Source organism: Chrysemys picta, chromosome 1 (genome assembly GCF_011386835.1).
Source record: "Chrysemys picta bellii isolate R12L10 chromosome 1, ASM1138683v2, whole genome shotgun sequence".
NCBI classification, from domain to species: Eukaryota; Metazoa; Chordata; order Testudines; family Emydidae; genus Chrysemys; species Chrysemys picta.
In genome coordinates, this window is record NC_088791.1 from 7,328,138 (window position 1) to 7,351,639 (window position 23,502).

The 23,502-nt window shown below is 51.6% G+C and overlaps 2 protein-coding genes and 1 long non-coding RNA gene across 10 annotated transcripts in view; 1 reads left to right on the top strand and 2 right to left on the bottom strand.

The window, feature by feature from the left end:
* Nucleotides 1–6,260, bottom strand: part of CEP41 (centrosomal protein 41) — a 28,031-nt gene extending 21,771 nt beyond the window's left edge. The window contains exons 1-3 of one of the 2 annotated variants that reach the window (XM_024110609.3): nucleotides 6,158–6,258; nucleotides 5,308–5,371; nucleotides 632–679 (exon numbers count right to left, since the gene is read on the bottom strand). In XM_024110609.3, the coding sequence (XP_023966377.1) occupies nucleotides 632–679; nucleotides 5,308–5,371; nucleotides 6,158–6,190 (145 nt within the window). In that variant the 5' untranslated portion in view covers nucleotides 6,191–6,258. Of the gene's footprint in view, nucleotides 1–631; nucleotides 680–5,307; nucleotides 5,372–6,157 lie in introns of both variants that reach the window. The other variant, XM_042842258.2, reaches the window with a different exon arrangement.
* Nucleotides 1–23,502, bottom strand: part of LOC135972807 (uncharacterized) — a 348,625-nt gene that overhangs the window by 116,161 nt on the left and 208,962 nt on the right. The window lies entirely within an intron of this gene.
* Nucleotides 22,225–23,502, top strand: part of MEST (mesoderm specific transcript) — a 36,445-nt gene continuing 35,167 nt past the window's right edge. For 2 of the 7 annotated variants that reach the window (XM_008174057.4, XM_008174054.3), the window contains exon 1: nucleotides 22,836–22,990. In XM_008174057.4, the coding sequence (XP_008172279.2) occupies nucleotides 22,914–22,990 (77 nt within the window). In that variant the 5' untranslated portion in view covers nucleotides 22,836–22,913. Of the gene's footprint in view, nucleotides 22,991–23,502 lie in introns of all 7 variants that reach the window. The other 5 variants (XM_008174056.4, XM_065552337.1, XM_065552350.1 and 2 more) reach the window with 5 other exon arrangements.

The window sequence follows — 23,502 nt, forward strand, 5'->3', positions numbered from 1 at the left end:
AATTATTATGGTTTGATGGAGAAGAAGAAAAAGACAATTTCCAAGATTTTGGGAGAAGCGAGAGCAAGCCAACATACCGCCTAAAAACAGTAGTTTGGGCATAAATAACACACTTCCTTCTAAGTCTGACCAGGGTGGCTTTAGGAATAAATGTAGAGAGCTGTCTACAGCACCACAGGAACAGTATTGGATTACCAAGATCCCTCATCACCAAGTCAGTCCTGAACTGGTCTTTTCCATCTGCAGAATTCTTTGTACTTGGTCCCTCCCTCCCACAATCTGTCCTCATTTGTCCTCAGTAATACGATGTGCACCAGGCAACTTACTGTTTCTGGATGAGCTCCCAGAACTCTCTACTCTGGTGCTTTATCTAAAAGCCTAACTGTAAAGGATTTTGATGATCATATTGCTTGATGCAGAAACAGGGTAGATATCTAAAAGAGATTACGGTACACTATCTCTGCACCGCACCCTCAGAATCCTCACAGCGCCTATTTATAGTTAATGGGATTTGGCCACAGGTCCCAAGAGCAGATTACACCACTCGCTTCCAAAATGAAGGGGCCAGGATTCACTGTGCAGCGTTCAACAAACCCCTTGAGTTAACCTCCTCTCCCCATACGTTACTCACTTCTCTTGATCTCTTCCAATTTCTCAATGTATTTGGTCAGGCTGTTTCCTACAACAGAGAACAAGCACTTTGTAATAGATTGTTTTTATAATACGAGTTTTCAGAACATGAACGCTTAAACACTTATAAAGGGAGAAGACTGGATTCTAGCAGCCTAGCAACTCTGGGAGAAGCAAGGCTTGCACCAGCTCTTCCCTTACCATGATGAGTCCACCCAATACCAAAAAGGAACGAGGAAGGAGTTTCTCCTCTTAATAACCATCGCTCACGATGAGGGGTCTAACCGAACAGCCAGGTCAGACAGAAAATGGGCTGAACTGACTCAGGCAGTGCTCAGTAGGTCCAAGCCTGTAAATACTTGGGAGAGGATGTCTTTGGGAGGATCAGTGGCTAGCAGGAATCCAAATTGTTTTGCACAACCTTATTTTTAAAGGGTGTGTTTAACTGCTATGCAGTAAGCCAGTGAGCATTCCACTTAATTTATTAGCAGGAGTTGCAGTAAAGTGATACAAAGGCATCGACGGTCTGCCAACCAAAACAGCAGCACGCTTAAAAGCGCTGAGAGGGCTTGTTTGTAGTCTGCTGGTTCCACCCAGAATTCCCCTGCCAATTAAAAGCACATGTGGTTTGGGCAATACTTTGCAGAATGGAGAAGTGATCTTTACAAAGGATGTTATTTGGGACATCTACCATGTGATTAGAGGAGGGGACTGGGAGTCACAGTTTTGGGGTTCTATTCCTGGCTCTGACTCCTACTTCTAAGCCGTTTTCTCTCTCATTACTCTGTGACATAGGGGTAAGTATTACTGGGAAAGATTCTGCTCTATTACCCCAGTGTAAATGCAGTGTACCTTCCTTGACTTCCAGAGTTACTCCTGATTTACACCAATTAATGAATCAGAGTTTTCCCCAATACTACTTACCCCTACCTCACAGAGGGATTGAAGCTTAGAGGTTTCATGTCTCAATTTAGAGTCTAATGTTTCTTGGGCAGGAACTCTGTCTTTCAGTATTCAAGGTGTGTTAAGCACTACCATAACCTACATCAGGGGTCGGCAACGTTCGGCTCGCGGCTCGCCAGGGTAAGCACCCTGGCGGGCCGGGCCAGTTTTATTTACCTGCTGACGCGGCAGGTTCAGCCGATCGCAGCCCCCACTGGCCGTGGTTCGCCGTCCCGGGCCAATGGGGGCGGCAGGAAGCCGCGGCCAGCACATCCCTCGTCCGCACTGCTTCTCGCCGCCCCCATTGGCCCGGGACAGCGAACTGCGGCCAGTGGGGGCCGCGATCGGCCGAACCTGCCGCGTCAGCAGGTAAATAAACTGGCCTGGCCCGCTAGGGTGCTTACCCTGGCGAGCCGCGTGCCGAACGTTGCCGACCCCTGACCTACATAGTTTATAATCAATATCTTAAGTGTCTGGAGCTCCTCGGATACAGTCACAGTTTATATTATGTCAGACGGAGCAAGGCTGATCTCTACCAGGAGAATATTTTTTAATTTCATTCAGAGGTCTGATCTCCACCTGAAACGTAGGTCGAACCAGGTACATTGCTTGGGATGTGAAAAATTCACACCCCCGAGAGACGTTGTTAAGTTGACCTAAGCCTGAGTGTAGACACCACTAGGTCCATGGAAGACAGCAACTGCCTCTTGAGGAGGTGGATTAACTATAGCAATGGAAAACCGTTTCCGTCGCCATAGCAAAAGTGTCTACACTACGGTGCCAGAGCTGTGCCACTGTAGTGTAGACAGAGCCATAACCTGAGGGCTGGTCTACACTACAAAGTTAGGTTGACTTAACTGCATTGCTCAGGCCTGTGAAAAATGTCATGCCCTGTGCCATGTAATTAAGCCAACCAAAGCCATGGAGTAGGAATTGCTAGGTCAATGGAAGAATTCATCCATCGACCTAGCTACTGCCTCTCAGAGAGGTGGATTTACTACAGTGACAGAAGAACCCCTTCCTTGGCTGTAGAGAGCATCTATACTACAGTGCTACAGCAGCACTTAGCATTTCTAGTGTAGACATATCCTGAGATGGACAGGGAGCCACTGAAGGTTAAGCAATATAGGCCTGTTTCCAGTGTAACCCGGCTGCTGCAGTCTAGATCCCTTAGAGGAGCGAAAGGAAGAATATTAACAGGGCATTTGCAACAGTTAAGATAAGAAAGCAATTAAGATACAAATAGGGATTTAGATGAAAAGAGGCTCAAGAAGATGACTAAGGGCTAGTTTACACGGGCAGCACTTTAACATGGCTTGCGTAGTCGTGCAGGTTTCAGAGTAGCAGCCGTGTTAGTCTGTATCTCCCCTTGTAAGCATTCTCACACTTCTTATCAAACTGTCTGTACTGAGCTAGCTTAATTATCACTTCAAAAGTTTTTTTCTCTTACTTAATTGGCCTCTCAGAATTGGTAAGACAACTCCCACCTGTTCATGCTCTCTGTATGTGTGTATAGATATATCCTCAATATATGTTTCACTCTATATGCATCTGAAGAAGTGGGCTGTAGTCCACGAAAGCTTATGCTCTAATACATTTGTTAGTCTCTAAGGTGCCACAAGTCCTCCTGTTCTTTTTGTAGTCGTGCAGAGCTCTCCCAGCACTCTTAAGAAAACCCACCTCCATGAGGGGCATTCCTCCCAGCGTTGGTGCACTGTCTACACTGGTGCTTTACAGTGCTGAAACTTGCTGCACTGGGGGGGGGGGAGGGCGTTTTTTCACACCCCTGAGTGAGAAAGTTGCAGCGCTGTAAAGCGCCAGTGTAGACAAGTCCTAATTCTGGAAATATCTTGGAGGTTCTGATGTGGGATTTGAAACAATAGAGATGAGTTGGTGGAGGAAAAGAATTGGGAGATGAGGTTAGATTTTTAGATTTGCTCCCAAGACAAGGTCTGAGATGGGCTGAAAAGGTAGATAAAAAGAGCACTCATACCCAAGTCAAAGAGTTCAGTCTTTGACGCATTTGTTAACTGGAAATATTGTGTGGTCAAGAAGTGACTGTGTGAAATTTGGGTCCTTTTAACACAGGAAAATCTGAAGAAATTGAAGACCCATCCCCTTAGCCTGGCATTTAGTTAATTCTTTACCTGCCTTTTGTTTTGTTTCTTACATTGTGATAATTTAATAATTTCTAGCATATTATACTCATTTGAAGGAGATGCATTTGGGAGTATCTGCCCTAGAAGCAGCGTCCAATAACATTTCATAATGGGAAAAGATAAAAGGACCAAGGTTAAATTCTTAAGAATCTAGAGAAGGAGGACAGTTCCATCAATGGCTATTAGCCAAGATGGTCAGGGATGCAACCCCATGTTCTGGGTGACACTAAGCCTCTGAATGCCAGATGCTGGGACTGGATGACAGGGGATGGATCACTTCATGACTGCCCTGTTCTCCATCATGACTGCCCTGTTCTGTTCATTCCCTTTGAAGCATCTGGCATTTGCCACTATCAGAAAACAGGATACTGGGCTAGATGGACTATTGGTCTGACCCAGTATGGTCATTTTTATGTTCTTATGAAGAGGAAAATGAAAAGCTGAAACACAGGGCCAGGAATCAGGAGAACTAGGTTTTAGGCCAAGCTCTGCTTCTCTGATTCACCGTGACATCTTGGGCAAGTGACTTAAGTGCGCCGTGCCTCAGTTTCCCCCAAACATAAAATGGAAATATTTGCTCACCTACCACACAGGGAGAGTTATGATGATCAGTGTTTGGACAGCAATTTGAGAACATAAATAGCTAAAGATTATATATGATCATAACTTCTATAGTCAGTCACATGGTAACTCATCCCGCCTGCTCTCCCTCCCCCCAGTTGTGCATTTACTTTAGATTTGCTCCCAAGACAAGGTCTGAGATGGGCTGAAAAGGTCGATAAAGGGACTTTAGAAGGGATGACTGTGATCTAGTCTGACCTGCAACTTCTAACACATGCCATACATAGAACTTTCCCAAAATAAAGCCGGTTTGAACTAGACCACATATGTACACTAGTGTTATGACTACAACTCAAGAGTTTTAAAGAACCATCGAACAATAGGTAGAGTCTGGCTATTAAATGACAGCTAAGATAGAGGAGAGGGTAACAGGACATATCTACACGTATTCAAATGGTGAAAAAACAAGGCAAGAAAATAACTTAGGATGATCCAATGAGGCATAACTAGTTATAGTGGAATGAAAATGAAGTAGCAAAAGTTTAGGTTGTATAATCAGGAAAACAGGCACCTATTAGCTAATTTACAAGGGCAAGTGGTGGATGCATCATTACTTAAGACATTTAAAAAATCATCAGACAAGTCACATGAAATGCACAAAAAATAATTCTGTGTTAGCAAGGAAAAGGATGGGGAAATGGAAGGGGAAAATCTAACAGGGGCCTTTAAAACACTAGCTTTAATTTCAAATCATGGGTAAAACAAAAGCTTCTGTAAAAAGGATACACTAGAAAAGTCAGGCCCATGAATTTTACTGAGCATTGTTACATCAGGAGTCTGACATCAATGACAGTCAGTTGAGAGGCTCCAATTATGACCACAGATTTGAAGTTATTTCAGTGCAAATTTTAAATAGCTGGCTGAATACAGGCAGTTAGACATGTAACATAACACATGCTGGTATAGTTTGACATCTGATTAGCGGATTCTTACACAAGGCGATATTTTCACTTACCTGTGTCAAGGCGAGATTTTATGTGTTGATATTTAGGATTCTGTGGAATTCTTTTGGTCAAACACTGTTTAGGGGGGAAAAAAAGACAGGCCTTGACTATGTAGCCATGTATTGGCTGCAGGTGCTGCAGCCCTTTAGTGAGACTGCTTCAACCAGTCTCTCCAGAAAGACCCCTAAACAGCTGCAGAAAAAAAAATGCGTATGGGGGGCCACAGAGCTGGGCCACCACATCCCCTACAGATCTCTAGAGCCAGAGAAAGCCAGAACTCATTTTAAATGGCTACTGTACCTCAGTCAGCTGGCAAGCTTATTTGATGGTGAAACACCCCCAGGCCCCTCGTCCTGGGGTAGAAGAAGGAAAACCCTTTAACCTCTCAATTTCCATTTCAGGACCTTCCCTCCACAGTATAATTGTAAAATCTCAACGCAGAATTTCTCCCCCTCACCCATGCAAAGAGGCTGCAGCACAGGGGCTCCACCCTCCAACATCCCCCCCCCCAACTGGCAATTTTCATCTTCCCCCCCCCCGAAACCTCTCCCGGCTCCTCTAGGGACCCCTGGGATTCCCGCCTGAACCTGCTCCCACCTCTAGCCCCTCTCCCGGGATCATCCAGCATCACCCCCTTGACCTGAGCGCCCCCTCCCCAGGGCTTCATTTCTCACCCCCCCCCCCGACCATCCAGCACCAGCCCCCCCCCCCCATGGGATGCGTTTCTCACCCCCTCCAGGATCGGGTCCAGCACTAGGATCGGGCCCAGCACTACCCCCGGGGCCAGCCCCCCCCATTCATTTCTCACCCCCCCCCCCCGACCAGCCTCCTCCCAGGGATCCCCCCGCTCCGCGCTCTCACCTCCGGGTCCCCGATGCGCCTCCTTCCCGACATTTTTTCAAACTGGCAGCTGAGCCGTGACACCAGCCCCCAGCACCGCCCCCTCCGGCTCGAGCAACCCGCCCCCTCCTCCAACAACCCGCCCGCCCATTGGCCGGCCGCCGGGCCCCGAACCAATCACGTGCTCCCTTGCTCGGGGAGCGGGAGGTGGGGCCTGGCACGCGCTGACAGCGATCAATGGTAACCTGGCAACGCGGGACGCCGCCGCCGTCGGCCGCATTGTGCAGCCGGGCCGGCGCGCGCCAGGGCGGGCGGCTGTCTCGCGCCGCGGCAGAATCGCAGAGGGCGCCCTGCGCCGGGGACCCCGCCCCCCCCCCACGAGCGGCTCGCGCGCAGCTCTCGCGGCTGGACCCGGTCCCGGACTCGTCCTCCCTACGGACCCATTGCAAACCCCCTTCCCCGCCGCTCCCCGCATTACAAACCCCCTTCCCCGCCGCTCTCCCCATTGCAAACCCCCTTCCCCTGGGCTGCCCCCCGCCGCTCCCCCCATTGCAAACCCCCTTCCCCGGGGCTGCCCCCGCCGCCCCCCCCATTGCAAACCCCGTTCCCCGGGGCTGCCCCCCGCCGCTCCCCCCACTGCAAACCCCCTTCCCCCGGGCTGCCCCCCGCCGCTCCCCCCACTGCAAACCCCCTTCCCCGGGGCTGCCCCCCGCCGCTCCCCCCACTGCAAACCCCCTTCCCCGGGGCTGCCCCCCGCCGCTCCCCCCATTGCAAACCCCCTTCCCCGGGACTGCCCCCCGCCGCTCCCCCCATTGCAAACCCCCTTCCCCGGGGCAGCCCCTCGCCGCTCCCCCCACTGCAAACCCCCTTCCCCGGGGCTGCCCCCCGCCGCTCCCCCCACTGCAAACCCCCTTCCCCGGGGCTGCTCCCCGCCGCTCCCCCCACTGCAAACCCCCTTCCCCGGGGCTGCCCCCCGCCGCTCCCCCCACTGCAAACCCCCTTCCCCGGAACTGCTCCCTGCCGCTCCCCCACTGCAAATCCCCCTCCCTGGGGCTGCTCCCTGCTGCTCCTCTGCTTCCCAACCCCCTTCCCCGGGACTGTCCCTGCTGCTCCCACCATTGCAAACTCCCTTCCCCGGGGCTGCTCCCTGCCGCTCCCCCCATTGCAACCCCCCCTCCCAGGGGCTGTCCCCCGCTGCTCCCCCCACTGCAACCTGGGGCCCATTTTGTTCAATATCTTCATTAGTGATCTGGAGGATGGTGTGGACTGCACCCTCAGCAAGTTTGCAGATGACACTAAACTGGGAGGAGTGGTAGATACGCTGCAGGGTAGAGATAGGATACAGAGGGACAAATTGGAGGATTGGGCCAAAAGAAACCTGATGAGGTTCAACAAGCACAAGTGCAGAGTCCTGCACTTAGGACGGAAGAATCCCATGCACTGTTACAGACTAGGGACCGAATGGCTAGGAAGCAGTTCTGCAGAAAAGGACCTAGTGGTTACAATTGATGAGAAGCTGGATATGAGTCAGCAGTGTGTCCTTGTTGCCAAGAAGGCTAACGGCATTTTGGGCTGTATAAGCAGGGGCATTGCCAGCAGATCGAGGGACGTGATCATTCCCCTCTATTCGACATTGGTGAGGCCTCATCTGGAGTACTGCGTCCAGTTTTGGGCCCCACACTACAAGAAGGATGTGGAAAAATTGGAAAGAGTCCAGCGGAGGGCAACAAAAATGATTAGGGGGCTAGATGACCTCATGAGATCCCTTCCAACCCTGATATTCTATGATTCTATGAACCCCCCCTCCCTGGGGCTGCCCCCTGCCGCTCCCCCCACTGCAAACCCCCCTCCCTGGGGCTGCTCCCTGCTGCTCCTCCGCTTCCCCTGGACTGCCCATTGTGGCTCCCCCCACTGTAACCCCTCCCCCCAGGGCTGCCCCCTGCCGCTCCCCCCATTGCAAACCCGCCTCCCCCATTAACACTGGGGGCTGCTCCCTGTGTCCCCCACATTGCAAACCTACATCACCCGCTAATACTATGTGGCTGTCCCCAGCAGCTACCCCTCATTTCAACTGCAAGCCTCCCTCCATCTCCTTTGGCTACTCCCTGCAGCACCTCCACCTCTTTGCAAAGCTAACTTATCCCAGTGATCTCTTGTGATTACTCCCTGGAAGTTCATCCCATTGCAGGCCCAGCTGGCCCCATCTCCTGCATTTCCCTGACACTGGTAAACTCAACTCTCCCTTCCTTCCCTTCAGCTGCTCCTGGCAGTTCCACCCATTGCAAACCCAGGCACACCCAACTCAAATGGGTGCTCCCTCCAACACCCCTACTTGCACCCCATAATCTCCTGCAGTCAGAATTTAGCCGCCTGCAGATCACCCACTAGAAACCAACTCTGCACCCATCAATTAAACTACTAAGGTTACATCCTGCACGACCACACCCTCCATCCACACTCTCCCCCACAGGTCCAGCCCATACAACGAAAGCCTGTGTATAATCTACTGGGAGGAACAAATCTGTCTGCCCCAATTCCAGTCCCCCTGGGCTGCGTGAGCGCTTTTGTGTTCACATTCGGCGTAGGAGAGACTGAAGAAAGAGGGGAGAGAAAACAAATCCAATGGAAATAGAAAATGGAGGGTATGGGGGGGCTAGAAAATTAAAGAGAAACAGGCTGTTAAAAATGAGAAAGTGGGAAAGAAAAATTCTACTGAGGAAGTAAACACACTTCATATATCACCTACAGAGCCACATACCCTATATTTGAGCCAGCCCAGTTCTTGGGAAGGGTTATTCTATTCCTATCACTTTGCACAGCCTTCCCCTTACCTAGAAACCCAACTGAACCTCCCTGGGAGAAACAACGGGGAACAAAAAGGTGTGCAAACGAGGTAGCTTTGTAGACTTCCCCTAAGAATCATTCCACTCTGTTGGGTCCTGGCAATTCTAACCAAGTCCTTGACTCCGTGTAATTTCATGCCTGTTCACCTGGATTATTCACTGGAAAAGGAGGTGGGCAACAGGGCACCAGAGCTGGTACCTGGTTACAATAAGAATGGTAGAGATTCGAAAGTACGACTGAGATGTTAAACGTCTCATTGGCAGCACATAGCAAAATCCTTCTTCCTGGAAGAAGAAAAGACTGGAAATCAGGAGTCTCGTTTTCTTCCTGGCTCTGTCACAGATGGAGTATAATTCTGGTCAAACAGGACTGTTTGTAGGTGTCCAATCTGGGCCTGATTTTTAGGGGTGCTCAGCACTCGCAGCTCCAAATGAATTCAAAGCAGGGTAGGAGTGCTCAGCCCCTGCGAAAATCAGGGCCCACCTGTCTCAAATTTGGCACCCAAAATCAGTGGTCGCTTTTCAGTCTGTGTCACCTGCAAACTGTGGCTAATGATACTTACACACTTCAGAAGGAAGTTGTAAGCATTAATTCGCTATGGGCCTAAATTCAAACGGGAAAGACTCCCACTGACATCCTGGGCTTTGGACCAGACTCTGATGTTTGAAAAATTCTTTGAGATCCTCAGATGAAAGGCATTCTATACAGTAAGGGCAACATATTATACTATTCTAGGGAGATGGTTTAAAAATCCAGGTCCCCCCAGATTCTCCTCTTGCACAAAGATCTTAGTAAAGATTTAACTAATTTATATTTTAAAGCTTCTTAATAGGATGAGGACAGATTTGGCACAATGGCCATCAAACCACTCCAGACTTGAAGGATCCCACACTTGCTTCTGGCCCGTCACTGAAATGAAAATGCAAAATAAGCGCAACTTGGCAGATTGGAATGCTGGAAAGTTTTCAGTTCTTGATTTTCCATTCAGCACTGCCAGGCAAAACAGATGGTTTCCCCTTCACTAATTTCCTTTTCTTACCAAATTATTTATCTTTGACTGGGGTTTCTTCCTAAACATCCCAGCTAACAATACTTTGCGCTGATATAGCACTCATGATGTGAGGATTTCAAACTGACTTACAAACTCTCAATCAGCCACCCAAACCCTTTGTGAAGTATCTATCTAGCTCAGAGGTGGGCAAACTATGGCCTGCGGGCCACATCCAGCCGGTGGGACCCTCCTGTCCGGCCCCTGAGCTCCTGGCCCGGGAGGCTAGACCCCAGCCCCTCCCGCATTGATCCCCCTTCCCCTGCAGCCTCAGCTCACCCTGCCACCGGCACAACACTCTGGGCGGTGGGCTGCGAGCTCTTGCCAGGCAGCGCAGTGATGTGGCTGGCTCCAGCCGGGCGGTGCGGCTGCCTGTCCTAGTGCTCCGGGCAGCGCGGCTGTAACGCTACCAGCACAGTAAGGGGGCAGGGAGCAGGGGGGGTTGGATAGAGGGCAGGGGAGTTCGGGGTGGTGGTCAGGGGGCGGGGTGTGGATAGGGGTCGGGGCAGTCAGAGGGCAGGGAACAGGGGGGTTGAATGGGGGCAGGGCTCCCGGGGGGGGTAGTCAGGAAGGAGGGGGGGGGTTGCATGGGGTGGTGAGGGGCAGGGGTTCTGGAGGTGGCCAGGGAGAAGGGGTGGTTGGATGGACAGGGGTCCTGGGGGGCAGTCAGGAATGAGAGGAGGGGTTGGATGGGGGGGCAGAAGGTCCGGGGGCAGTCAGGAGACAGGGAGGGGTGGATGGGGCAGGAGTCCTGGGGGGGCCGTCAGGGGGTGAGAAGCAGGAGAGGTCAGATGGGGGCGGGGCCGGGCAACGCCTGGCTGTTTGGGGAGGCACAGCCTCCACTAACCAGCCCTCCATACAATTTAGGAAACCGATGTGGCCCTCAGGCCAAAAAGTTTGCCCGCCCCGATCTATCTTAAGGGTTTTCTGTAGTGCTCAGCACCGTCGTATCATAATGTCTAGGTGCCATTTTACACATGAAGAAACTGAGGCATGTTTTGCCCCGGGGGCACGGAGTGAGTCAGTGAGAGTGAGACTGGAACCCAGGCGTCCCTAGCCTCTGTACCAACTACTAGACTGCACTGCTTCACCATACTGGCTTCTCCCAGTCTCCCCTCGGCTTTCCAGTCCGAGGATGCTATGCTTTAAGAATAACAATCCCTACTTCTATGCAGCACCTTTCGCTGCAGAGAGCTTTAAAAACGAAGAGCTTCATTCTGCAGCAGCCCTTGGCATAGTCAGTTTTCGTCATAGGTGTGTCGCGGTCCGGCGGGCTTCATGCCCATGAGATCCAACTTCCCGGCAGACTATCGCAGAGCAGGGCAGATACCCCACGCCGGTGGCCTGTTCTATAATCAGATTTCACCAACCCAGTAACAAATGTGAGCTCTTGGATCACTGTAGCAGTCTTACCACGGTGTCACAGACAGTCCTCTCGGGCACTCCAGTCTGCCTTGCCACCCAGGCAAGCTGGACTTAGTGATAGCTGGTTGCTATATACCAAAAATCACAAAATATTCAGGTTGCTCCAAGTCCCAAGAAACCAGTCACTCACAGGCACCAACTCTGTGGGAGCTCCGGGGCTGGAGCACCCATGGGGAAAAATTAGCGGGTGCTCCGCACCCACCGGCAGCCAAGTTCCCCCCACCTCGTCTCCTTCTCACCCCCCTCAGCGCACCGCGTCCCCGCTCCTCCCAGTGCTTCCCGCCCCCTGCCGCCTAACAGCTGTTTGGCGATGCTTAGCACTTTCCTGGAGGGTGGGGAAGGAGCGGGGACGTGGTGCGCTCAGGGGAGGAGGCGGAGAAGAGGCGGGGCAGGGACTTGGGGGAAGGAGTGGAATGGGGGCGGGGACTTTGGGAAAGGGGTGGAATGGGGGTGGGGAAGGGCGGAGCCCGGAGCCGGGCAAGCACCCACCGGGCAGAGGGGAAGTCGGCACCTATGCAGTCATCCCAGATCAACTTGTACCTTAGATCTCACACCAAACACAATGCTCACAGCCAATCCTATAATAAACTAACTAAGGATTTATTAACCAAGAAGAGATGAGAGACTTATTTACAGGTTAAAGCAGGCAACGTTTATGCACAAATGAGTTAGTCTATGGTTCCAAAAGGGGACAGAGATGCAGTAATCTGTCCACTGAATGTCTTTTAGGGCTAACCCAGGCCAAGCAGCATGGGGATCTCTTTGCTTATGTTCAGGGTTGCCAACCCTCCCGGATTGGCCAGGAGTCTCCTGGAATCGGCCTCAATCTCCTGGTTGCTATTGAAAGCAATCCAGGAGATTTTAATAGGTGAAAAGTCTGGTCAGCGGCGCAGCAGGGCTAAGGCAGGCTCCCTACATGCCCTGGATCCATGCAGCTCCAGAAGAGGCCAGCATGTCCGGCTCCTAGGCGCAGGGGCAGCCGGGGGTCTCTGCACGTTGCCCCCACCCCGAGAGGTGACGCCGCAACTCCCATTGGCCAGGGACTGCAGCCAATGGGAGCTGTGGTGCTGGTGCCTGCAGGCAGGGGCAGTGTGCGGAACTGCCTGGCTGCCCCTGAGCCTAGGAGCCACAGGGACATGCCTTCGCTTCTGGGAGCTGCCCGAGGTAAGCACCGCCCGGCTGGAGCCTGTACCCTACACCCCCACACACCCCCCAACCCAGCCCTAATCCCCCTCCTGCACCCAAACTCCCTCCCAGAGCCCACACCCCGAACTCCCTCCCGCACCCCAACCCCCTGCCCCAGCCATGAGCCCCCTCCCACACCCAAACTCCCTCCCAGAGCCCACACCCCGAACTCCCTCCCGCACCCCAACCCCCTGCCCCAGCCATGAGCCCCCTCCCACACCCAAACTCCCTCCCAGAGCCCACACCCCGAACTCCCTCCCGCACCCCAACCCCCTGCCCCAGCCACGAGCCCCCTCCCACACCCAAACTCCCTCCCAGAGCCCGCACCCCAACCCCTTGCCCCAAGTTCAGCCCGGAGCCTCCTCCCGCACTCCAAACCCCTTGGCCCCAACCCCCAGCCCAGAGTGCGCACCCCCTCCCACACTCCAACCCCCTGCCCCAGCCCGGTGAAAGTGAGCGAGGGTGGGGGAGAGCAAGCGACGGAGGGAGGGGGGATGGAGTGAGCAGGGGCGGGGCCTCGGAGAAGGGGAGGGGCAGGGGCATGGCCTCGGGGAAGGGGTAGGGCAAGAGTGTTTGGCTTTGTGCAATTAGACAGTTGGCATCCCTTCTTATGTTTAGGGATCTTTGCCAGCATAAAAGAGATTGCGTTTCTCCTTGCCAGGGATTTTTATCCCCTCCACTCCAGAGTCCAAACTGATGGGATGAGCTCATGTGTAGGTCTCTGCTTCCTGCAAGGAGTTAGGAGTGCAATCAACAGGGCCTCTCTCCTTTGATGCTACACACTACAGTAGAACCCTGTTTATCTGACCCTCCGTTATCCAGCTCTCCATAACGGAACCGGCAGCGCACATAGGTCCAGAAGTGGGTGATCTCTCCTGTGACCACAAGATGGCGCTGCAGCTTCGCACTTTCCCATTCTCTGGATTATCCAATTTTTTGATTATCCGATCTGGCCCTGGTCCCAATTAGATCAGATAAACGGGGTTGAAGGTACCTCATTTGCCTTCATCTTTTATGCTGGACAAGCCCTTTACCTTAATTAATGTTTCTTTTCCCGTTTGGTGGAGTTACACAATTACAGAGGGTTACAATGCAACCACTTACACGTAGGCTATAAAGGTTATAAGTGAGATCAATACATGCAGTATCCTACAAGCATTTTATAAAGTCTAAACATATCAATTTAACATATAATATCTATTTTGATAAGGGTAACACACAGGTAAACAAGACTGGTTTCCAGTTATGCATTTGTCAGTGTTCAGTGAGGCCTGGGGCCTTGGCATGAGTTGACACCTGACCTGCCTGCATCACAACAGGAGTTGCCAGATTGCATCAGACCCAAGGTCCATCTAGCCCAGTATCCCGTCTCTGACAGTGGCCAGCACCAGTCGCTTCAGAGTATGGTGCAAAAACCTTGAAGTAGCAGATGTGGGATAATCTACCTCCTACATACGTTCTCATTCTGATCTCCAATAGTTAGAGACTACATAAGCCCTGAAGCATAAAGTTTAATATCCCTTCCAAAACTGTTATTGTCATTAATTATGATAACTCTGGATGTTCTTGACATCCATGTAAATATCTTCCAATGGAGATGCTACGTAATTGGTTCATACATATAGGGATTATGTCACCTGCTACTGAAATGCAGCCACTTCTGGGGTGGAAGGCCAATACTGAAACAGACAACTAGCACACCTCGAGGAAGAAGGTGAAGTGGGCAGGAGGAGACTGGAAGGTGGACTGGGGGAAGCACCTTAGAGCTGGATAGAAGGACAATGACCTAAAATTCATTGAAATGAATAAACAAGTCTCTAGTGGCTAGAGGTCTAGCAGATGTTTATAAGGAAGCTGCATACAGAAACTTTTCAAATACTGACAACCCATTAACTCTTGAGAAAAGTGCTGGGGGTCTGTAATAGCCACAAATGTCAGGACTGCTGTTTTCTGTCCAATCTGTCAGACAGCAGTGCTCGCATCACACGATGTGGGGAGGCCGGGTCATCAGATCTTAGTCACAAGAAATAAGTCCTCATTTGGTAATAACTCACGCAAGGGATATGCTCCCTGAATTGATCTGAAGGCCTCTGCCCTCTGGCCAGTCCTTCAAGATACAGTTCTGTCACAACGTCTGAAAGAAATTAGCCAATTAATGACCATTTGACTGATATTTGGGGATAGCTGGGAGTTCGCTTGGGAGGAGTTCCCACAGAGTATTGTGGAAGCTAGAATTCAGGTTGTGATGGAATGTCTGCCGAGACTGATCAAGCCCTCAGATCGCTACCCCTTCCTATTTCTCAATGTGGGCACCAATGATACTGTCAAGAATGACCTTGAGTGAGTCACTGCAAACTACGTAGCTCTGGGAAGAAGGATAAAGGAGTTTGAGGCGCAAGTCGTGTTCTCATCCATCCTCCCCATTGAAGGAAAAGGCCCAGGTAGGGACCATCGAATCATGGAGGTAAATGTGTGGTTACGCAGGTGGTGTTGGAGAGAGAGCTTTGGATTCTTCGACCATGGGATGTTGTTCCAAGAAGAAGGATTGCTAGGAAGAGATGGAATCCACCTAATGAAGAGAGGGAAGAGCATCTTCGCAGGCAGGCTTGCTAACCTAGTGAGGAGGGCTTTAAACTAGGTTCGCCAGGGGATGGTGATCTAAGCCCGGAGGTAAATGGGGAAGTGGGATACTGGGAGGAAACACAAGGAGGAGGGTGTAACACTGAGAAAGTAGGGCAATTGGCTACTTATCTTAGGTGCCTGTACATGAACGCAAGAATCCTGGGAAACAAGCAGGAAGAATTGAAAGTCCTGGCACAGTCAAGGAACTATGACATGACTGGAACAACAGAGACTTGGTGGGGTAACTCACATGACTGGAGCACTGTCATGGATGGGTATAAACTGTTCAGGGAGGACAGGCGGGGGAGAACAGGTGGAGGGGTTGCATTGTATGTAAGGAAGCAGTATGATTGCTCAGAGCTCCAGTATGAAACTGGAGAAAAGCCTATTGAGAGTCTTTGGGTTAAATTTAGAGGCGATAGCAACAAGGGTGATATCGTGGTGGGCGTCTGCTATCAGGGGCGGCTCTATGTAGTTTGCTGCCCCAAGCACGGCAGTCAGGAGGCTTTCAGCGGCGCGCCTGCGGGAGGTCCGCTGGTAACATGGATTCAGCGGCATGCCTGCGGGAGGTCCGCCGGTCCCGCGCCTTCAGCGTACCCGCCGCCGAATTGCTGCTGAAACCGCAGGACCGGCGGACCTCCCGCAGGCATGCCGCCGAAGGCAGCCTGACTGCCGCCCTCACGGCGACCGGCAGGCCGCCCCCCGCGGCTTGCTGCCCCAGGCACGCGCTTGCTGCGCTGGTGCCTGGAGCTGCCCCGTCTGCTATAGACCACCAGACCAGGAGAAGGAGGTAGACGAGGCTTTCTTCGGACAACTAACAGAAGTTTCCAGATCACAGGCCCTGGTTCTCATGGGGAAGAGCAATACAGCAGTGCACAGACACTCCAGGAAGTTTTTGGAGAGTGTTGGAGACAACTTCTTGGTGCAAGTGCTGGAGGAACCAACTAGGGGCCGTTCTCCTCTTGACCTGCTGCTTACAAACAGGAAAGAATTGGCAGGGGAAGTAGAAGTGGGTGACAATCTGGGCAGCAGTGACCATGAGATGGTTGAGTTCAGGATCCTGACAAGGAAGAAAGGAGAGCAGCAGAATACGAACCCTGGACTTCAGAAAAGCAGACTTTGACTCCCTCAGGGAACTGATGGGCAGGGTCCCCTGGGAGGCTAATATGAGGGGGAAAGAAGTCCAGGAGAGCTGGCTGTATTTTAAAGAAGCTTTATTGAGGGCACAGGAACAAACCATCCCAATGTGCAGAAAGAATAGCAAATATCGCAGGCGACCAGCTTGGATTAACAGAGAAATCTTTCAGAGTAGCAGCCGTGTTAGTCTGTATCCGCAAAAAGAACAGGAGTACTTGTGGCACCTTAGAGACTAACAAATTTATTTGAGCATAAGCTTTCGTGGGTTACATCCCACTTCTTCAGATGCATAGAATGGAACATATTGAGGATATATATATATATATATATATATATATATATATATACACACACACATACAGACAGCATGAACAGGTGGGAGTTGTCTTACCAACTCTGAGAGGCCAATTCAGCAGTTTCTTGTTGGAGTCTGTTTTTGAAACTGCTGAACTCGAATTGATATGCAAATTAGACACAATCAATTTAGGTTTGAATAAAGACTGGGAATGGCCGAGCCATTACAAACATTGAATCTATCTCCCCATGTAAGTACTCTCACACTTCTTATCAAACTGTCTGTACTGGGCTATCTTGATTATCACTTCAAAAGTTTGTTTGTTTTTTCTCTTACTTAATTGGCCTCTCAGAGTTGGTATGACAACTCCCAGCTGTTCATTGTCTCTGTATGTGTGTATATATATCTCCTCAATATATGTTCCATTCTATGCATCCGAAGAAGTGGGCTGTAGTCCACGAAAGCGTATGCTCAAATAAATGTGTTAGTCTCTAAGGTGCCACAAGTACTCCTGTTCTTTTTTAGAGAAATCTTTGGTGAGCTTAAACACAAAAAGGAAGCTTACAAGAAGTGCAAACTTGGACAGATGACTAGGGAGGAGTATAAAAATATTGCTTGAGCATGCAGGGGTATAATCAGGAAGCCCAAAGCACAATTGGACTTGCAGCTAGGAAGGGATGTGAAGGGTCACAAGAAGGGTTTCTACAGGTATGGTAGCAACAAGAAGAAGGTCAGGGAAAGTGTGGGCCCCTTACTGAATGGGGGAGGCAACCTAGTGACAGATGATGTGGAAAAGCTGAAGTACTCAATGCTTTTTTTGCCTTGGTCTTCACAGACAAGGGCAGCTCCCAGACTGCTGCACTGGGCAGCACAGTATGGGGAGGAGGTGAGCAGCCCTCCGTGGTGAAAGAACAGGTTAAGGACTATTAGAAAAGCTGGATGTGCACAAGTCCATGGGGCTGGATGCGATAGCAGAGCCATTAGCCATTATCTTTGAAAACTCATGGCGATCGGGGGAGGTCCTGGGCGATTGGAAAAAGGCAAATATAGTGCCCATCTTTAAAAAAGGGAAGAAGGAGAATCCGGGGAACTACAGATCGGTCAGCTTTACCTCAGTCCCTGGAAAAATCATGGAGCAGCTCCTCAAAGAATCCATTTTGAAGCACTTGGAGGAGTGGAAGGTGATCAGGAATAGTTAACATGGATTCATCAAGGGCAATTCATGCCTGACCAACCCAATTGCCTTCTATGATGAGATAACTGGCTCTGTGGATATAGGGAAAGCAGCGGACGTGATATATCTTGACTTTAGCAAAGCTTTTGATACAGTCTCCGACAGTATCCTTGCCAGCAAGTTAAAAAAGTATGGATTGGATGAATGGACTGTAAGGCTCAATATCTAGTTGGCAGCCGGTATCAAGCGGAGTGCCCCAGGGGTCGGTTCTGGGACTGGTTTTGTTCAACATCTTCATTCATGATCTGGATGATGGGATGGATTGCATCCTCAGCAAGTTCGCGGATGACACTAAGATGGGGGGAGCGGTAGATATGCTGGAGGGTAGGGATAGGATCCAGAGTGACCTAGACAATTTGGAGGATTGGGCCAAAAGAAATTTGATGAGGTTCAACAAGGACAAGTGCAGAGTCCTGCACTTAGGACAGAAGAATCCCATGCACTGCTACAGGCTGGGGACTGACTGGCTAAGCAGCAGTTCTGCAGAAAAGGACCTGGGGATTTCAGTGGACGAGAAGCTGGATATGAGTCAGCAGTGTGCCCTTGTTGCCAAGAAGGCTAACAGCATATTGGGCTGCATTAGTAGGAGCACTGCCAGCAGATCAAGGGAAGTGATGTTTCCCCTCTATTTGGCACTGGTGAGGCCACATCTGGAGTATTGTGTCCAGTTTTGGGCCCCACATTACAGAAAGGATGTGGACAAATTGGAGAGAGTCCAGGGGAGGGCAACGAAAATGATTAGGAAGCTGGGGCACATGACTTATGAGGAGAGGCTGAGGGAACTGGGCTTATGTCTGCAGAAGAGACGAGTGAGGGGGGATTTGATAGCAACCTTCAACTACCTGAAGGGGGGTTCCAAAGAGGATGGAGCTCAGCTGTTCTCAGTGGTACCAGATGACAGAACAAGGAGTAACGGTCTCAAGTTGCAGTGGGGGAGGTCTAGGTTGGATCTTAGGAAACACTATTTCACTAGGAGGGTGGTGAAGCACTGGAATGGGTTACCTAGGGAGGTGGTGGAATCTCCATTCTTAGAGGTTTTTAAGGCCCAGCTTGACAATGCCATGCTGGAGCCTCCACATTTATTTGACAAATAAAATTTGCAGAATTTTAAAATATTGTGCACAGAATTTTTATTTTTTTGGCGCAGAAGTTTTAATTTTTTGGTGCAGAATGCCCTCAGGATCTCTCTCATTAGATGTACGGCTCAGCCTAGGTAAACTACAAAGGGTGCGTCCTCTAGTTATTAGGCCAAGTCTACACTATAAAATGTATAGAGTAACTACATCGCTCATAATGGGGGACTTCTGTTGGGAAAATAACACAGCAGGGCACAGATTATCCAACAAATTCTTGGAATGCAAATTTGGAGACAACTTTTTATTGGAGAAGGAGGAGAAAGCGACAAGGAGAGAGGTTGTTCTAGATTTGATTCTGACAAATAGGGAGTAACTAGGAGAGATTTTGAAGGTGGAAGGCAGCTTGGGGGAAAATGATTATGAAATGATAAAGTTCATTATTGTAAGGAATTGTCAGAGGGAAAAGAGCAGAAGAAAGTCAATGGACTTCAAGAAGGGAGAGTTTAGCAAATTCGGAGAATTGGTAGGTAAGATCTCATGGGAAGCAAGTCTAAGGGAAAAAAGAGTTGGCAGTTTTTTAGAGAGACATTATTAAGGGCACAAGAGCAAACTATCCCAATGAGTAGAAAAGATAGGAAGTATGGTAAGAGACCACCCTAGTTTAACCATGAGATCTTCAACAACCTGAAAATCTAAAAAGAGGCCCTTAAAAAAATAAGAAGAATGAATATATTAAAGCAAGTATCAGAGGGGTAGCCGTGTTAGTCTGGATCTGTAAAAAGTGACAAAGAGTCCTGTGGCACCTTATAGACTAATAGACGTTGATTCATTAGCAGTTTTGTAAGCAAGACACAAGAAGTAATTCTTCTACTCTATTCAGCTCTGTTAAGGCCTCATCTGGAGTACAATTTCCAGTTCTGGTCACCACACTTCAGGAAAGACGTGGACTAAACTGGAAAAAATCCAGAAGAGAGCAACAAAGATGATTAAAGGTCTAGCAAATGTGAGCTATGAGAAAAGCTTGAAAAAAAAGTTTGTTTAGTGTAGCGAAGACTGAGGGGGAACATGATAGTCTTAAAGTATGCAAAAGGTTGTTATAAAGAGAAAGATGTGAAACTGTTCTTATTATCCACTGAGGATACGACAAGAAGTAACAGGCTTAAATTGCAGCAAGGGAGATTTAGGTTAGACGTTAAGAAAACCTTCCTAACAATAAGGGTAGTCAAGCACTGAGACAAATTATCTAGGGTATGTGTGGAATCTCTGTCACTGGGGGTTTTTAAGAACAGGTTAGACTAATACTTAGTCCTGCCTCAGTGCAGGGGACTGGATTAGAGGAGCTACTGAGGTCCCTTCCAGTCCTACAATCCTATGATTCTATGCCTAGAACGAAGAGCTGCAACTGCAGTCTGCATCCCAAGTGCAAAAAGCTGTTGCCAGCAGCATGGTGCACGCCTGGTTTTAGACAACGCGATCAGATCACATTCCATTGGACACCAGACTATTTTAGAAAGAAAACATTGGAAAATATATCCTTAAGGCCTGATGACGTTGCTCCCACTAAAATCAGTGACAAGATTCCCTATGACGTCAATACAGTCCTTGTTTGGAATACTTGTTGAATTGCTTGTTTGACCTGTTAGGCAGTTTCCCCCTCAATCTCTTCAAACAGTACGTATACACGGTGCAAATAGCCAAAGCTTCTTCATGGTACGTGTACAATGAAAATTAACTCCACTCCCAGGGCAAAACTGCAGTAGCAGACAGTTCCTGCACAGATTAGTTTGCCTGATGCAAAGAGTTAAAACCAGCATACCTAGTACAAAGAACTGTAGCAGCAGGATGAGTACAAAGACCCACAACTGTGGAGGGATGTCTGCACACCTCATGCAAAAAACTGCAGCTCAGCTGCTCAGGGCCGACGGGGGGGGGGAGGAGGGGAAACAAATTACCGGGGTCTGGCGGTCTGGAAGGGGGCCTGAGGCCCGGCTTCCCTGGCTTCGTTGGGCCTGTTTAGCCGGTCCGCGCTCGCTGGGGGGCCCGAAAAATTTTTTTCACCGGGGCCCGAACCTAGAATCATAGAATCATAGAATCTCAGAGTTGGAAGGGACCTCAAGAGGTCATCTAGTCCAACCCCCTGCTCTCGGCGGCCCTGCAGCTGCTAAGGGTTGCATGCAAAGACCTGCAATAGGAGAGGTGTGCATGCAAATTTAGGGTTACCATATTTCAGCAAGCAAAAAAGAGGACGGGAGGAGCCCAGCCCTAGCCTCGCCCCTGCAATAGGAGAGGTGTGCATGCAAATTTAGGGTTACCATATTTCAGCAAGCAAAAAAGAGGACGGGAGGAGCCCAGCCCTAGCCTCGCCCCCGTCCTGCTCTAGCCCCGCCCTTGACCCTCCCACTTCCCGCCCCCCTCAGAACTCCCAACCCTCCCCCCCGCTCCTTGTCCCCTGACTGCCCCCTCCTGGGACCCCTGCCCCTAACTGTTCCCCAGGACTCCACCCCCTACCTAAGCCTCCCTGCCTCTTGTCCCTTACTGCCCCCTCCTGAGACCCTCCCCCCATCATAACTGGCCTCCTAGGACCCTACCCCCTACCTGTACCCTGACTGCCCCAACCCTTATCCACACCTCCACCCCCAGACAGACCCCTGGGACTCCCACACCCCATCCAACCACTTCCCACTCCCTGACAGCTCCCCCCAGAACTCCCGACCCATCTAAACCCCTCTGCTCCCTGTCCCCTGACTGCTCCGATCCCTCTCCCCACTCCTGCCCCCTGACAGCCCCCCCCCAGAACTCCCAAACACCCCCCCCTCCGCTCCTTGTCCCCTGACTGCCCCCTCCTGGGACCCCTGCTCCTGACTGCCCTCCAGGACCCCACCCCCTACCTAAGCCTCCCTGTTCCTTGTCCCCTAACTGCCCCCTCCTAAGATGCCCCCACCCTAACTGCCCCCAGGACCCTATCCCCTACCTGTACCCTGACTGCCCAAAACTTTATCCACCCCACCCAGAAAGCCCCCCCCCACAACTCCCGACCCCTCTCCCTCCCCCCGTCTCTTGACTGCCCCCTCCAAAACCTCCCTGCCCCTTCTCCGATCCCCTGGCTCCCTTGTTGTTGGCCTTCGCCTAATGTCTCTGTGAGCTTGCTCGGGAACGGCCTGAGCCATTCGTCCCGTCCCGTCCCGCTGGGGAGCGGGGGAGGAGGAGCGGGGTAGGAGCTCCAGACTGCCGGAGGCGATCTGCGAATGCAGGGAGGGAGGGAGTGATCTCAGCTGCAGGGGAAGCGGAGGACAGGCTCTCTCTGGCTGTCGGAGCCCCATGCAAGTGGCACCATCCAGCCAGCTGCCCTGCTAGCCCGCGTGCGCTCTGCATGGGGGGAAAGTCCGGACATTTACAAATTCCCCCGATGCTATTTTTAGCTCAAAAAGCCAGACATGTCTGGGGGAATCCGGACGCATGGTAACCCTATAAGGCCTACTGCACAGAACTGCAGCAGCAGCAGGATGCAGGAAAAGGCCCGCATGACTAGTGCAAAGAGTTGCAGCTGCTGACGGATGCATTCATGCAAAAATCTGAAGGCCTCATGCAAACACCTGCAGCAGGAGATGGATGCAGGCAAAAGTCTGCAGGCCTCGTGCAAACACCCGCAGCAGCCGAGAGATGCAGAAAAAGCCCTGCATGCCGAGCGCGCCAGGAGCTGTACCCGCAGCGATGGCATAGATTTCCAGTGCGAAAAGCTGTTACCAGCATCAGGCATTCAGGGGGCAGTCCCCTTGCAACCAGAGCTGCAGAAGCCTGCGCAGTACCACCGCGCCCCAGCAGGGGTCGATGGCGCCCGGCCTTGGTTGCGGGACTTTCTAGCCACGCTGGGGAGGCTCTATGGAAGGGATGGGCGGCCTGGTGGGCCGCGCATGCGCACTCCAACGCCCGGGGGGACCGCCCCTGTAGCAGCATGGAACCCGCCTTCCGCCCCCACCCCTGAGCCCAGGTAACGGGGGTGCGACGCGCGCGCGCCCAGGAGCCCCTCAGCGGGGGCGAGGCTCGGCTCCTCTGTCCCGGGGGGCGGGCCCCCCCCCGGAACATGGGCTGCCCCTTGGGGGGGGCTGTGTCCTGGGGAGGGGCGAATGGGGGTGTCTCTGCCCCCTGGCGGTGATGGGGTCGAGGAGGGGCTGTGCCCCCGGGAAAGGGGGCGTGGAAAGTGGGGGGACGCTCTGCTTCCCAGAGGGGGAGGAGTATGGGGGAGGGGCTTAATAGCTTGGGGGGGAGGGGGCTGGTGGAATTGCTCTGCCCCCTAGAGGGGATGGTGGGGGTGGGGGGGCCTGTGACCTCTGGAGAGGGTGCCTGGGGGGCTGTGCCCCTGTCCCCATAAGTGAGGGTGGGGTCAGGGGGTGGCTGTGTGCCCCCAGGAGAGGGTGCATGGGGGGGGCTCTGCCCCTCCCAGAGTGAGGGTGGAGTTGGGGGGAGGTTGGGCCCCCTGAAGGGGGTGCATGGGGGGCTGTG